The sequence below is a fragment of the Podarcis gaigeae genome, assembly GCF_964106915.1.
Source record: "Podarcis gaigeae genome assembly, chromosome: 16".
NCBI lineage: Eukaryota > Metazoa > Chordata > Lepidosauria > Squamata > Lacertidae > Podarcis > Podarcis gaigeae.
Window position 1 is genome coordinate 25,836,692 of NC_139693.1, and position 14,016 is coordinate 25,850,707.

At 47.9% G+C, this 14,016-nt stretch overlaps 1 protein-coding gene across 1 annotated transcript in view; it reads left to right on the plus strand.

The window, feature by feature from the left end:
* The window catches only part of LOC310833938 (scavenger receptor class F member 2-like), a 49,947-nt gene that overhangs the window by 29,865 nt on the left and 6,066 nt on the right, over window positions 1–14,016 (plus strand). The window contains 4 exon segments of the mRNA XM_083717115.1: window positions 56–159; window positions 1,140–1,257; window positions 2,802–2,920; window positions 13,661–13,813. Of these exon segments, the coding sequence (XP_083573241.1) occupies window positions 56–159; window positions 1,140–1,257; window positions 2,802–2,920; window positions 13,661–13,813 (494 nt within the window).

Consider the following 14,016-nt stretch of genomic DNA (forward strand, 5'->3'; position numbering starts at 1 on the left):
CTAGGCAAACAAGGAATGTTGTACTTGACTGCTACTTATGTATCACATCCCACAGGTGTAACGTGACGTGCCAAACTGGTCACTACGGGGTGAACTGTTCAGAATCCTGCAAGTGCCATGAAGATTCTTGCGACCCACTGACCGGATCTTGCCACATGGGTAAGTGGCTTGGGGGAACAGACATCACCAGCATCCATCAGCTGAGTCGAGTCCTGGGATGCTAGTTCTGAACTGTTCCCATTGGGGAGTTTGGAGTCTGCAGGGTTCTATGGCAAGCCTCCCTCTGCAGGCTAACAGGACTAGTTTCCATCCTACCTAACTAGGGATGAGAGATAGAATTGATTCCATCTGCGTCCAAAGGCAAACTTAACTAAATTCACCCTTTATTTTAAAAATAATAATAATAGGTGAGTCGAAACACTACACATTTTTGCCCTTCTCTGAATTTTGCCATGCAGTTCTGCAGTCAAGTCAGATAAATGCATAAGGTCGTGAAGGTGACATAGGAAAATGCATCATATTAGGGGGACTGTTTTGACAATTAGGCAATTTTGCGTCCAAAAACGTAGTTTAAGTAGAAAGACATGCTAAAATGCTGTTGTATGAGGACTTTCTTATTTTTTATTTTAAAAAAAATGCAAACTGATGCAGAAATGTGGAGAACTGAATTTAAGATTGAGAAACTGAAAGCAATTGGAATTATATGCCTGCCAAACCACTTAGAACTGCAGTGTCTGTTCTGCACGTTCAAGGAGTTAATCCTTTGGTGTGGCAGCACCTAGACTTTGGAACTCCCTGCCCCTTTACAATCAGGTAGCTGCCATCACTGTATTGTTGTTTTTCAACACCTGCCAAAAAACTATTTGACTTATTTCAGCAAGCCTACCTGGATGTGTAAAGTTGACATACATTTTAATAGGTTAATTTTATTTTATAATATTTTTTTCATGGGGGGCTGTTGTTTCTTAATTTAATTTGTAACTCTGACTTTGATCAATGATTTCAATGCATGCTTTATTTCTGGGAACTGCTGAGAGTTGTTGTTTTTTTTACAATGGAGCAATGTACAAATTCCATTAAATAAATAAAATAAAACAAAACAAGAGGGGGGTGTTGTTTCTCTCCCGATTCCATTTCAGAGGCTAACCAGCGAATGGGTGTCATTGGAGCCGGTGCCCTCTTGGCCTTCCTCCTCCTCCTCCTCCTCTCCCTCCTGTGTTGCTGCTGCGTTTGCCGCAAGAAAGACCACTCCCGGGAGTAAGCATCAATGCTGGGAACCCTGAGCCCATTGGCGGGGGGCTACCAAGGCTCCTTGGTGGGCAGGAGGGAGGGTGATTGAGGGGGTCTGGTCTGCTTCTGCCTAAGGTGTCTGCATTTGAGACTTTTCAGTTTATAGAAAAGGTGAGCTAGAGGCCACATGATAATGAATAAAATTGTACACGGCAGGGGGAGAAATGTTTTCCTCCCTCTCTCATCACCCTAATAATAATAATAAATTTTATTTATATCCCGCCCTCCCCAGCCGAAGCCAGGCTCAGGGCGGCTAACAACAATAAAATAAAATCTTTTCATTATAAAAGTAATTCAAATCAAATTGATGGCAACCATTGGGCTAGAGTTCTGTGAAGATTGCCAAAGGAGGGAGTCAGGCTGTGCCCTGGCCAAAGGCCTGGTGGAACAGCTCTGTCTTGCAGGCCCGGCGGAAAGATGTCAAGTCCCGCAGGGCCCTAGTCTCTTGTGACAGAGTGTTCCACCAGATTGGAGCCACAGCCGAAAAAGCCCTGGCTCTGGTTGCAGTGGCGTAGCGTGGGTTGTCAGCACCCAGAGCAAGGCAAGTAATTTGCGCCCCCTAACCCATGGATTTGCGCCCCCTAACCCTAACCCCCAGATGTTGCGCCCGGTGCGGCCCGCCCCCCTGCACCCCCCACGCTATGCCACTGTCTGGTTGAGGCCAGCCTAACCTCTCTGTGGCCTGGGACCTTCAGGATGTTTTTGTTTGAAGACCGTAAGTTCCTCTGTGGGACATACCAGGAGAAGCGGTCCCGTAGGTACGAGGGTCCTAGGCTATATAGGGCTTTAAAGGCTTAAAAAAACCCTAGAATTTGTGGACGCCCAACAAAGCTGCATGTTGGAAGATTCAGGACAGATAAAATTTGAGTCCTTCGCGTAGCTTCTTAAATTATGGTACTCCCTGCCACTTGTAGTTTAATGGTGAATTTGGGGTATAACGGAGATGCAAAAAGATTTGGTTTATTATAAAAGATGCAGGAGGAAAAAACTCACAACAGGACCCACAAAGGGGAAGAGGAAAGTCCAGGAGATTCTGTGGAATCTTGTTTGTTTTATATTATATGTTGATATGTGATTGAAAATTTTTAATTTGAAAAACCAAATAAATAAATTTACAAAGATATGGTACTCCCTGCCACAGGGGGCAGTGATGTCCGACAAATTGGATGGGTTTCAAAGAGGATAGGAAGAATTCACATGTGAGAAGGCTGAAAATAGTATAGGCCCTTCTGCCACCTCAAGACTCTACTACTTCCTCATTGTGCTTGCCCATGTTGACCAGACACAGTGCCAGAAGAATCATAGAACTGTAGAGTTGGAGGAGCATCTTCTCCAACCCTCTGCAATGCAGAAAGAGGGGGCAACCCTAACAGAGTAGACAGACAGTAAAGCAAAGTGATGGGGGCCTTTGTCACGCTACCCACCAGGACCACTCTGGTCCTAGTCCATCTGCATCCACGCTGTTAACTTCTGCCAGGAGTCTAACCCCAAATGCACATCTTCCCTTGCAGCTCAAACCAGGACCCTCCCCATAAGAAATCCCCGAGACGTCTTTGTGGGAGGTTCAGCCGCATCAGCATGAAACTTCCACGCATCCCTCTTCGCCGCCAGAAGCTGCCAAAGGTTGTAGGTAAGGACCAGCCTCAGTTGTCTCCCCCCCCCTCCACAAGCTCCATTATTTTGTGTTCCCCACATCCTGTTAAGGGCCCCATAACTAACCATGGTTTGCATGTCTGACTGCGTGGCATCACGATCCCGGTGTAGACAAACGTATGATGAACAAGCGTGTGAGATTCAGAATTCTTGTCATGGTGACACAGAGGCGTAAACTAGGTTTGAAAATGTGTCAGGATCCATTCTGACAGTTCCGTCGGCGCCCCTGTGTCATGTCTTTGAATGGCTAAGCCCAGCCTGGTAGAATTAATCAGGTGTTTTCTTGCAACAAACCACAGTGTGAAGCCATGGTTTGCTGTTAGCTCACAAACCATGGCTTGTTCCTAGCTACGGTTTTGTGTTATATCAGAACTAATCATCAGCCTTGCCTGACTGTGGAGGGTTTTTTTTGTTTTTTGTTTTGGGGTTTTTTTTTGCTCCACCAAGATACTCAATTAAGCTACAGGGGCACAAGGCAAGAGGGTTTGGTGACAGAAACTATGGCTGGTCTGCAAGACGATTCATGGTTTGTTGGCTTGAACAAACCACAGTTGAGGCAGCCGTGTTTTAAATATGGGTGAGAATACAACCATAGAACAGGCTGCTTGGCACTGTGATGTCAACATGATCACTATGTGATCCCTGATTAGCTGGGATTTTAGCAGTGAGGAAGCCCTTTCAAATTTTATTGGGGAGGGGTTAATGTCTACAAAGCAGCAGCAGACCAGGGGAACCATGGCTTGCAAACAGGCATGGGAAATGTGCAAAAAAGAGGGGAGGTCATGGACCTTTCTGCCGCAGTCTTTGCTCCAAATATTAAACTTGATGAAGCCTTTGGCTAAGCTCTGGTGGAAACATGATCCTGTCCCGTCTTTTAAGCAATTTCAAGCTGGTCAGGATTCTTTTGCACTCAGCTTTTCTGAGAGCTGCCTCCCCATCCACCCCCCATCTCGGTCAGGGGAGCACAGTGGTACATCCCTGGCGCTGAAAAGCCTGCGGCTCAGAGCAGCAGCAACCATTTCCCCACTGAAACGATAACAAGCGCTGTGTTTACAGAAGCGCCGCTGGGCTAAGTTTCCCCCCCTCTTCTCTGAATAGAGGCTCCTTCTGTGAAGCAAAGGCCCAGGCTGAATGGGCCTGTGTTTCCCCATTTCCTGGCACTTCCCTGCTGCTTGGGGCTTTTGTATAAACGGGGCAGTGAGAGGCTCCCCTCTTGGCCTCTGCTGTCTTTGGAGGCTGGAGCTGCTGACTGCTGCCTCTGCCGGAATCAGCAAAGAGGACCCTGGGTTTGGACAGAGGCACTTCTGGGTCAATTCTGTATCCAAGGCAGCTGTCTACCAGCTCCATCTGATATGGAGGACCCTACATGCCTCCACAGTCTTGCCAGAGTGGTACATGCTCGGGTTATCTCCCACTTGGACTACTGCAATGCACTCTACATGGGGCTACCTTTGAAAGCAGCTTGGAAACTACAACTAATCCAGAATGTGGCAGCTAGACCAGTGACTGGGAGCAGCCACTGGAACCATATAACACCAGTCCTAAAGGACCTACATTGGCTCCCAGTACGTTTCCAAGCACAGCTCAAAGTGCTGGTGCTGAGCTTTAAAGCCCTAAATGGCCTTGGCCCAGTAGACCTGAAGAAGTGTCTCCACCCCCATCGTTCAGCCTGGACACTGAGGTCCAGCTCAAAGGGCCTTCTGGCAGTTCCCTCATTGCGAGAAGCGAAGCTACAGGGAACCAGACAGAGGGCCTTCTCGGTAGTGGCACGCACCCTGTGGAATGCCCTCCCATCAGATGTCAAGGAAATAAAAAAAGCTATACAGTTGTTTGGAAGACACCCAAGGCAGCCCTGTATAGGGAAGCTTTAAATGTTCGATGTCTTACTGTGTTTTAATTTCTTGGAAGCTGCCCAGAGTGGCTGGGGCAATGAGTTAGATGGGTAGCTTATAATTTTTTTTATTTTTTTATATTATTATTATTATTATTATTATTCCCAAAGGGGATGAAAGACCATTTGTACAAGAGTGTATAGCCCAGCTCAGAGCAGGTCTGCTCCTCCCCGCCCTCCTCTCTCTCTGCATTGCTTTTTGCTGTCTGCTAAACTAAACTAAACTAAACTAAAAGGGACGCGGGTGGCACTGTGGGTTAAACCACAGAACCTAGGGCTTGCCGATCAGAAGGTCGGGGGTTCGAATCCCCACGACGGGGTGAGCTCCCGTTGCTCGGTCCCTGCTCCTGCCAACCTAGCAGTTAGAAAGCACATCAAAGCGCAAGTAGATAAATAGGTAACGCTCCGGCGGGAAGGTAAACGGTGTTTCCGTGCGCTGCTCTGGTTCGCCAGTAGCGGCTTAGTCATGCTGGCCACATGACCCGGAAGCTGTACGCCGGCTCCCTCGGCCAGTAAAGTGAGATGAGTGCCGCAACCCCAGAGTCGTCCGCGACTGGACCTAATGGTCAGGGGTCCCTTTACCTTTACCTAAACTAAAAGCAATAGGAATAGTGCCACACTTTCTCCCAGCGTGTGTGAGACCCCCCTACATGAGGATGAAGATGCATGCAGGAAAACAGCATCAGCACCAGGTGTGGGAAACCTCACCTCCTGGCTACCCGGCTGAGGTCGAGTTGGAAAAAGTTCAGGAAAGGTCAACCAAAACCATCAAGGGGGTGGAGCAATTCCCCGCCGAGAAAAGGTTGCAGAGTTTGGGAGTTTTTAGCATAGAGCAGACACGTCCAACTCTCTAGAGACTGCGATCTACTCCCAGTACAGTGGTACCTCGGGTTACAGATGCTTCAGGTTACATACGCTTCAGGTTACAGACTCCGCTAACCCAGAAATAGTACCTCAGGTTAAGAACTTTGCTTCAGGATGAGAACAGAAATTGCATGGCGGTGGCAGCGGGAGGCCCCATTAGCTAAAGTGGTACCTCAGGTTAAGAACAGTTTCAGGTTAAGAACAGACCTCCAGAACGAATTAAGTTCTTAACTTGAGGTACCACTGTATAATAAAACTGGCAATGATCTACCCATTGTCATTAGTAGGGGGGCAGACCAGATTTGTTGAGCTTTGGGGGGGGGAGCATTGCCCAGAGTTGCTGAGCCAGAAGGATTGACGAGAGTTGTTGAGCTTTTGTTGTTGAGCTATTTTTTTTGGGGGGGGGTGGAACTGCGTTAAATCAATCACTAAACAGTCCAACGCCCTCCCTCATTCCCCCACTATGCCACCGCCGCTGGGAAGACAAGCTTTCACAGCTGTAGCAGCGGCAGTGGGACATAGAGCAGGGGTGGGGCGTGGCACGATCGATCAGGAGCAAACAGGCGATAACTTTTCAGCAATGGACCTGGAGCACTCTGGCAATCTACCTGTAGATCACGCCCGGCTGGTTGGATATGTCTGGCGTAGACGGAAAGTCAAGGAGTTGGACTTGATGGCCCATGGAGGTCCCAACACTAGTCTTTATGGTTCTGTGATAGTCATTTGCACCTCCGGCATCCTTCTGCCCCTCCTTGCCTCCTAGCACACCCACACGCACCCCCAGGGAATCCCACTACCCCACAGGGGACGCGCCCACTTTGGAAACCAGACAACCCACCCTGGCGGCCGAGACCCTTGTGACATGAAGAAGTCGATTTGCATCTGCTCGCACTCTCCTGTCTGCGGACACCCTCTCCGAGGCTGGCCTTCCTTCCCGCGGCTTCGCTCGACTGCCAGAGGGGCTGTTATTTCACTGGAATGAAATGCTTTGGTCACAGGCTCCTTTGTTTGCCTTGGCATGCAGGCTTCGCCATATGTTCTTTTTATCCATCCCTGACCGCGGAGGGCTGAGGTCCCGCGCAGCTGTAGTCGAGGGCCGGGGGGGGGGGGTTGCAGGCTGGAGCCACTGGGAGACCAGGGCAAGCGGACCATCTCTCCCACCCACCCCTTTTAGGTTTCCACTCTTCCCTTCCCCCCTCCCTTTCTTAATGCAAAATTGGCACAGTTTTTAAGAAGCCAGCCCACGATCTGCAGAAGGGACCATAGCAGCTTGGTAGCTGAGCGTCTGCTCTGCATGCAGAAGGTTCCAGGTTCAGTCACCAGTGGCATCTCCAGTGTTCCCTGCCTGAAACCACTGGAGAGCTGCTGCCAGTCAGTGTAGGCAACATTAAGCTAGATAGAGCAACACATTGTGGGTTTTCTGTGTGTTAGTGCTCCGAGCAAGCAAGCGCAGGATCTTGCATGCAGCCCAGTGCCTCCTGGGTGCCCACAACCAGCACATGAATTATTTTTTATTAGTTCATACAGCTACTTATAATAGATTTAGGTTTCTGGTCTTTTACCATTAGGTATCTTCAAGGCCATTTTCTGAAATGAGATTACAGTGGTACCTCGGGTTAAGTACTTAAATCGTTCTGAAGGTCCGTTCTTAACCTGAAACTGTTCTTAACCTGAAGCACCACTTTAGCTAATGGGGCCTCCTGCTGCCGCCATACCGCTGGAGCATGATTTCTGTTCTCATCCTGAAGCAAAGTTCTTAACCCAAGGTACTATTTCTGGGTTAGCGGAGTCTGTAACCTGAAGCGTATGTAACCCGAGGTACCACTGTACTTTTCTCCTGCCATGGGATGCATCCAGAAAGGCACGCTCTTATACTGCTTTAAAACCTCAACACATTGACCAAAAGTGCTCTTTCAAAATGGCAGAAAGGGCTGCCACATCCCCTTGTTGGGATGCAGCTGAGCGGCGCAGCCCAAGCAAGATTATCCCGAGAGAGAGCAACTTGCCTGCCTCTCCGTCTCACACACTATGACCTCCTCTGTGTGCAGCAACAGTGTTTGTCTCCAGCGCCTGGTGTTCCAAGATAGACTGCCCTGGCACATGGAGGTTTCACTTGGGGGAGGCGATTATCTCGTCACTTGTAGCAAGCAAGCAAAAAAAAAAAGCATGAGCTGCAAGCACCTGGGAGCTTAAAAAAATGCCCCCTCGATGCATAAACACCACCCACCTCCAGGCTCGCACAGGGTCTGCCCTGGAGTGCCCTTCCCAGATCTTATGCCCATTTGCCCTGGCTCTGTGAGGTAGAAGCAGACTCCTGAACAGGCCTAACCTTCCTGTTTGACGGCGAAGGAAGTCTCTGTTTATGCAGTAGCTGAGGAAGTTGCTTGTTCTGCCCGGAGCAGGTCAGCTCTCCTGTGGCCTTCAAAGCTGCTTTTGATCTGGTGGCGCTTTCACTATGAAGGCCTTTCGGTTTCCCCAGGAGGAGGAAGGGAAGTGAATAGGAGGAGGTGGTGGGTTGCCCTATAGCTCCCCCTCCTCCTCCTCCCCTGAGCAGGAAATGGAAGATGGTGCCAGCCTTCTCTTTGGAACAGCATATCCAGCAAGAAGGTTGCAACATTGGTGCAGCACCTATGGACCATGCCATAGGGTAAGCATCAGAAGAGGCTGCTGGTCAATGCATCTGGTCACACCTAGTCCAGCATCCTGTTCACACAGTGGCCAACCAGATGCCTCTTTTGGGAAACCTGTAAGCACAAGAGCTCTCTCCCTTCCTGCAGATCCTGGCAACTGATCTTCAGAAACATTACTTCCTCCAGCTGTGAAGAACAGAGCCATAGCCATCTTGTCCAGTAGGCGTTGGTAGCCTCATTCTCCATGAATTTATCCAATCCTCTTTTAAAGCCAGACAAGTTGGTAGCCATCACTGCTTACAGTGGGAGAGAGTTTTCACTATGCTAGGTGTGAAGAAGCTGGTCCTTCTTGTCTGTCCTGAATCTTCCGACATTCAGCTTCACTGGATATCTACCAGTTCTAGCGGGGAGGAGCAGGTGGCGCTGTGGTCTAAACCACTGAGCCTCTTGGGCTTGCCGATCGGAAGGTCGGCGGTTCGAATCCCTGCGATGGGTGAGCTCCCGTTGCTCCTGCCAACCTTGCAGCCCGAAAGCATGCCAATGCAAGTAGATAAATAGGTACCACTGCAGCAGGAAGGTAGACAGCATTTCTGTGCGCTCTGGTTTCCATCACTGTGTTCCGTTGCACCAGAAGTGGTTTAGTCCTGCTGGCCACATGACCTGAAAAGCTGTCTATGGACAAACGCCGGCTCCCTCGGCCTGAAAGTGAGATGAGCGCTGCAACCCCATAGTCACCTTTGACTGGACTTAACCATCCAGGGGTCCTTTACCTTTTACCAGTTCTAGCATTGAGGAAAATTTTCCCTCTCCACTTTCTCCATCGTTTTCTAAACTTCTATCATGTCTCCTCGTACTTGGCTTTTCTCTAAATTTAAAAGTCCCAAATGCTGAAACTGTTCTTCATTGGAAGTTAAGGCACAAAACCGAAAGAGTTAAAAGGATTGTGGATGGCTACTGCTGTATAAATATTAAAAACAATGGAAATTTAATATTAAGGAAATTAATAGATTTACATTATTTATTATTTATTAAATTTATTAGTTGCTCCCCCCCCTTTTTTTACAAAAGGAACTTACAATACAGTGGTGCCCCGCAAGACGAATGCCTCGTAAGACGAAAAACTCGCTAGACGAAAGAGTTTTCCATTTTTTGAGTTGTTCCGCAAGATGAATTTCCCTATGGGCTTGCTTTGCAAGACGAAACGTCTTGCGAGTTTGTTTCCTTTTTCTTAAAGCCGCTAAGCCGTTAATAGCCGCTAAGCCGTTAATCGCCGCTAAGCCGCTAATAGCCGTGCTTCGCAAGACGAAAAAACCGCAAGACAAGAGACTCGGGGAACGGATTAATTTCGTCTTGCGAGGCACCACTGTACATATAGAAACGAGCACATACATTAAAACCGATATAGAACAAAGCATAGAAAAATCTAAAAAGACATTCTTATTTTTTAAAGACAGGATTCAAACATTCCACCCACTGAAGAAGGCTGCAGAAAAATTAAAAACCAAAGCTCTGGCAGAAAGGGAATGTTTTCACCTGGCACCCGTAATGATGGCACCAGGCAAGCCTCCCTGTGGAGAACCATCCCACAAGTGAGGAGCCACCACTCCAAAGGCCCTTCCTTGTGTTGCCGCCCACCAGAACTCCCATAGAGGAGGCAGACGGAGAATGGCCCCAAATGATGAACACAATGTCCAGGCCAGTTCATATGGGGGGAGGTAGTCATTGATCTATTGGGGTCCTGAGCCACGTAAGGTTTTATAGGTCAAAATCAGCAGTTTGAATTCGACCTGGAAGCCAATTGGCAACTAGAGCAATTGGGCCAGAATTGGTGTGATGTGCTCAGTCCATCTTGCCCCAGTGACCAACCTGGCTGCCGAATTCTGCACCAGTTTCCGAACTATCTTCAAGCACAGCCCCACATATAGTGCATTGCAGTAATCTAACCAAAAAAAGGTTACCAGAGCCATAGACAACAGAAATAAATATTTCGGAGGAAACTAAAAACATCAGCCTGATGGAAATTATATATATTTACAGGAAACTTAAGTATCTTATCCATAGAATTTTTGTGAACATATGGCAAGTCTGGAGGTATCTATGTCGATAAGGAGGCAGGAAGCTCCCTTACATTGAGTCACGCCATTGGTCTATCTAGCTAAGTATTGTTGACACTGGTTGGCAGCAGCTTTCCAGAGTTTCAGGTGTCTCTCCCAGCCTTACCTGGAGATGCCAGGGTTTGAACCCGGGACCTTCTGCATGCAAAGCGGATGTACTGCTATCCTGCCCCCTCCCACCCTTGCCCTTCTTCTCTAACTTTAGGAAACAAGGGCTGAGACCTCCTCTGACTAGCGTTGGCCCAGGAGGCAGGCCAGTGAAAACGGGGATCTGTGGGGAGAAACGCTGTGGCTGAGGGGGGGTGGCGCTGGTTGGAAGCGAGAGGCCCGCAGGAAGCAGCGCGGCGCTTTTGCAGCCGCTCTTGGCATGATTTATTTGGCAACGAGTCACCCAGAACCAGATGTCTGAGTGCCGAGCAGCTACAGGAAACTCTGCATCCCTCGGGGGGCTTACTCTGCACAGAAGCCGCCCTGTTTGGGGTCTCCTTGGCCCAGGGGCTGTTCAGGCAGGCAGGTCCCAGTCTGGTTTACAAAGCGTTATGCGGCAGGGGAAGGCTCAACGGCCATGTTATTGTGCAAGTGCGCTGCAATTCGTTCTCCCAGCATCTTCATTCTCTAAAGTGGCTGCTGAGAGTTTTCCATTAAATTTATTTATTTGGTTTTTTTTCCAAATTAAAATTCCAGAGAGATATAATCAAACCTAAATCATAAAAACAAGATTCCAAGGAATCTCCTGAACTTCCATCCTCCCCTATTATTAATCATTTCCTCCTGCATCTTTTATGATGATCCAAGTCTTTTACATCACCATTGTGTCCAGAATCCAGCCTTAAACTACAAGTGATATCCCAATCCTACTAACGATTTCAACTGCTTACGATGGTCTTTAAAATAAGTTATAAATTTTCCCCATTCCTTATTAAAGTTTTGATCTTCCTGATTTCTGGTTCTTCCGGTCATTTTAGCCATTTCAGCAGAATCCATCATTATGCCAGCCGCCAAGAGTTTTCCTTTCTCTCTTATAATGCCAGAACCATACAGGACCCATCCAAGGAAGCTAAACACTGGAAGATTCAGGACAGATGAAAAAAAAGAGTGTTGTTATTTTTCATCACACAGCACAGAGTTAAACTATGACATTTGCTCCCACAAGAGGCAGGGATGGCCAGCAGTTTAGATGGCTTTAGAAGAGGGCTAGAAAAATTCAGAGGAGAAGCCTATCCACGACGGCTGTGCTCTGTCTACACTGTTGCAGGCAGTGTGCCTCTGAATATCAGTTAAGAACATAAGGAGTCTGCTGGATCAGGCCAATGGCCTATCTAGCCCAGCATCCTGTTCTCACAGTGGCCAACCAGATGCCTCAATGGGAAACCCAAAATCAGGACTGGAGTGCAATATGTTGTTGTTGTTTAGTCGTGTCCGACTCTTCGTGACCTCATGGACCAGAGCACGCCAGGCACTCCTGTCTTCCACTGCCTGCTGCAGTCTGGTCAAACTCATGCTGGTAGCTTCAAGAACACTGTCCAGCCATCTCGTCCTCTACCGTCCACTTCTCCTTGTGCCCTCCATCTTTCCCAGCATCAGGGTCTTTTCCAGGGAGTCTTCTCTTCTCATGAGGTGGCCAAAGTATTGGAATCTCAGCTTCAGGATCTGTCCTTCCAGTGAGCGCTCAGGGCTGATTTCCTTAAGAATGGATATGTTTGATCTTCTTGCAGCCCATGGGACTCTCAAGAGTCTCCTCCAGCACCATAATTCAAAAGCATCAATTATTCAGCGATCAGCCTTCTTTATGGTCCAGCTCTCACTTCCATACATCACTACTGGGAAAACCATAGCTTTAACTATACGGACCTTGGTTGGCAAGGTGATGTCTCTGCTTTTTAAGATGCTGTCTAGGTTTGTCATTGCTTTTCTCCCAAGAAGCAGGCGTCTTCTAATTTCGTGACTGTTGTCACCATCAGCAGTGATCATGGAGCCCAAGAAGGTAAAATCTCTCACTGCCTCCATTCCTTCCCCTTCTATTTGCCAGGAGGTGATTTGCCCAGTGGCCATGGTCTTAATTTTTTTGATGTTGAGATTCTGGAGCGCAATATGCCCTGCTCTATAGTTTCCAGCAACTGGGATTCAGAAGCATTGCTGCCCCTGACCTCACATCCCCTGTCAGCCCAAGCCCAATTTTCTTATCTCTTGTGGTTAAGCTTCAGTGCCTTGTGCACACCTTCTCATTTCCTAGGACAGCCAAATTCAGCAGGCAGCATAAACCCTCCTGAGGCAGTCCTTAGCCAGAAAGGGAGAGGGCACCCTCTGCTGTTAGAATAAATTAAAAGTTTCTCTTTTCTTTCTGATGACTTCTGGGTCTCTCTTAATCCTCTTGAGTTTAGGATGGCGGTTCCTCCTTGAAGCCAGCCTGCTTATTCAAGCATTCAACCTGATTTGGTCGCACGAAGCTTTTGTGGAGGTTAGCCCAATTCCTGGTGTATACATTGTGTGTGTGTGTGTGTGTGTGTGTGTGTGTACACCGCTTGATTGTAAAACGAAAACAAAAAACAAAATCTCAAAGCAATTAAAGAGCAAAAAGAAAATCAGTAATACACACACACACACACATACACTAAGGGCTATGGGTTCCCGACCCCTGTTCTAGCCTGATGAAGAATTCTGAAAAACTGAAAAGCTTGCACACTAATTTTTGGTGAGATTTCAGTTGGCCTAATAATCAAGGGAATCTGGTCTCTCGGGTGTGGATTTCGTTTCCTTCTGAGCCAACACGGCTACCCAGACCCCCAGGTTTCTTCTTTTCATTGCTTTTTTCCAGTGCTGGATTTATGTATAAGCTAAACAAGCTATAGCTTAGGGCGCTACTCTCTTGCCCCCCCCCCAAAAAAAAATTAAAGGAAATAAAACTGGATGTACATTTCCAAAATATAAGATTAAAAAACAAATAAAATAAAACCTACGTACAGCAAAGGTGTTTGGTGTTGTGTAGGCTCCTATTTGTTATATGCAAATGGCTTTAGATACCTATTAAGTCCATAAATTACCATATGTTCAACACAAAAAAAGCAACAATTTGTTGTTGACAAAGGACAGCTGGACATATAAAGGGCCCCATTACTGCCAGTAGCTTAGGGCCTCATCAAACCTAAATCCGGCCCTGCTTTTTTAGAACCTCTTTCTCAACCAAGAGCCTCTTTCTCAACCTTTTCTCTGTGTTGTAGTGGCTCATCATGACCTGGAAAACACCATGAACTGCAGCTTCATTGAGCCCCCATCTGTGGTGGAGCAGCCATCGCCTTCGTGGTCCTCCCGGGGCTCCTTCTCGTCCTTCGACACTACGGATGAGGGCCCCGTCTACTGCGTGCCACACGAAGGTGAGCAGGGCAGAAAGGGAACCCCAGTACAATGGCAGTCCAGACTTTTGAGCCTCAACGGGCGCATCTGCCACCTTCTTACAGCATCCCCTGCTGCCATGGCTTCTTCCAAAGTGAAAACCTCAGTTGAAATTAATTTATTGCATTTATATCCCACCTTTCCTCTCCAAGGAGTTGAAGGTGCCACACACTGTACTTTTCCC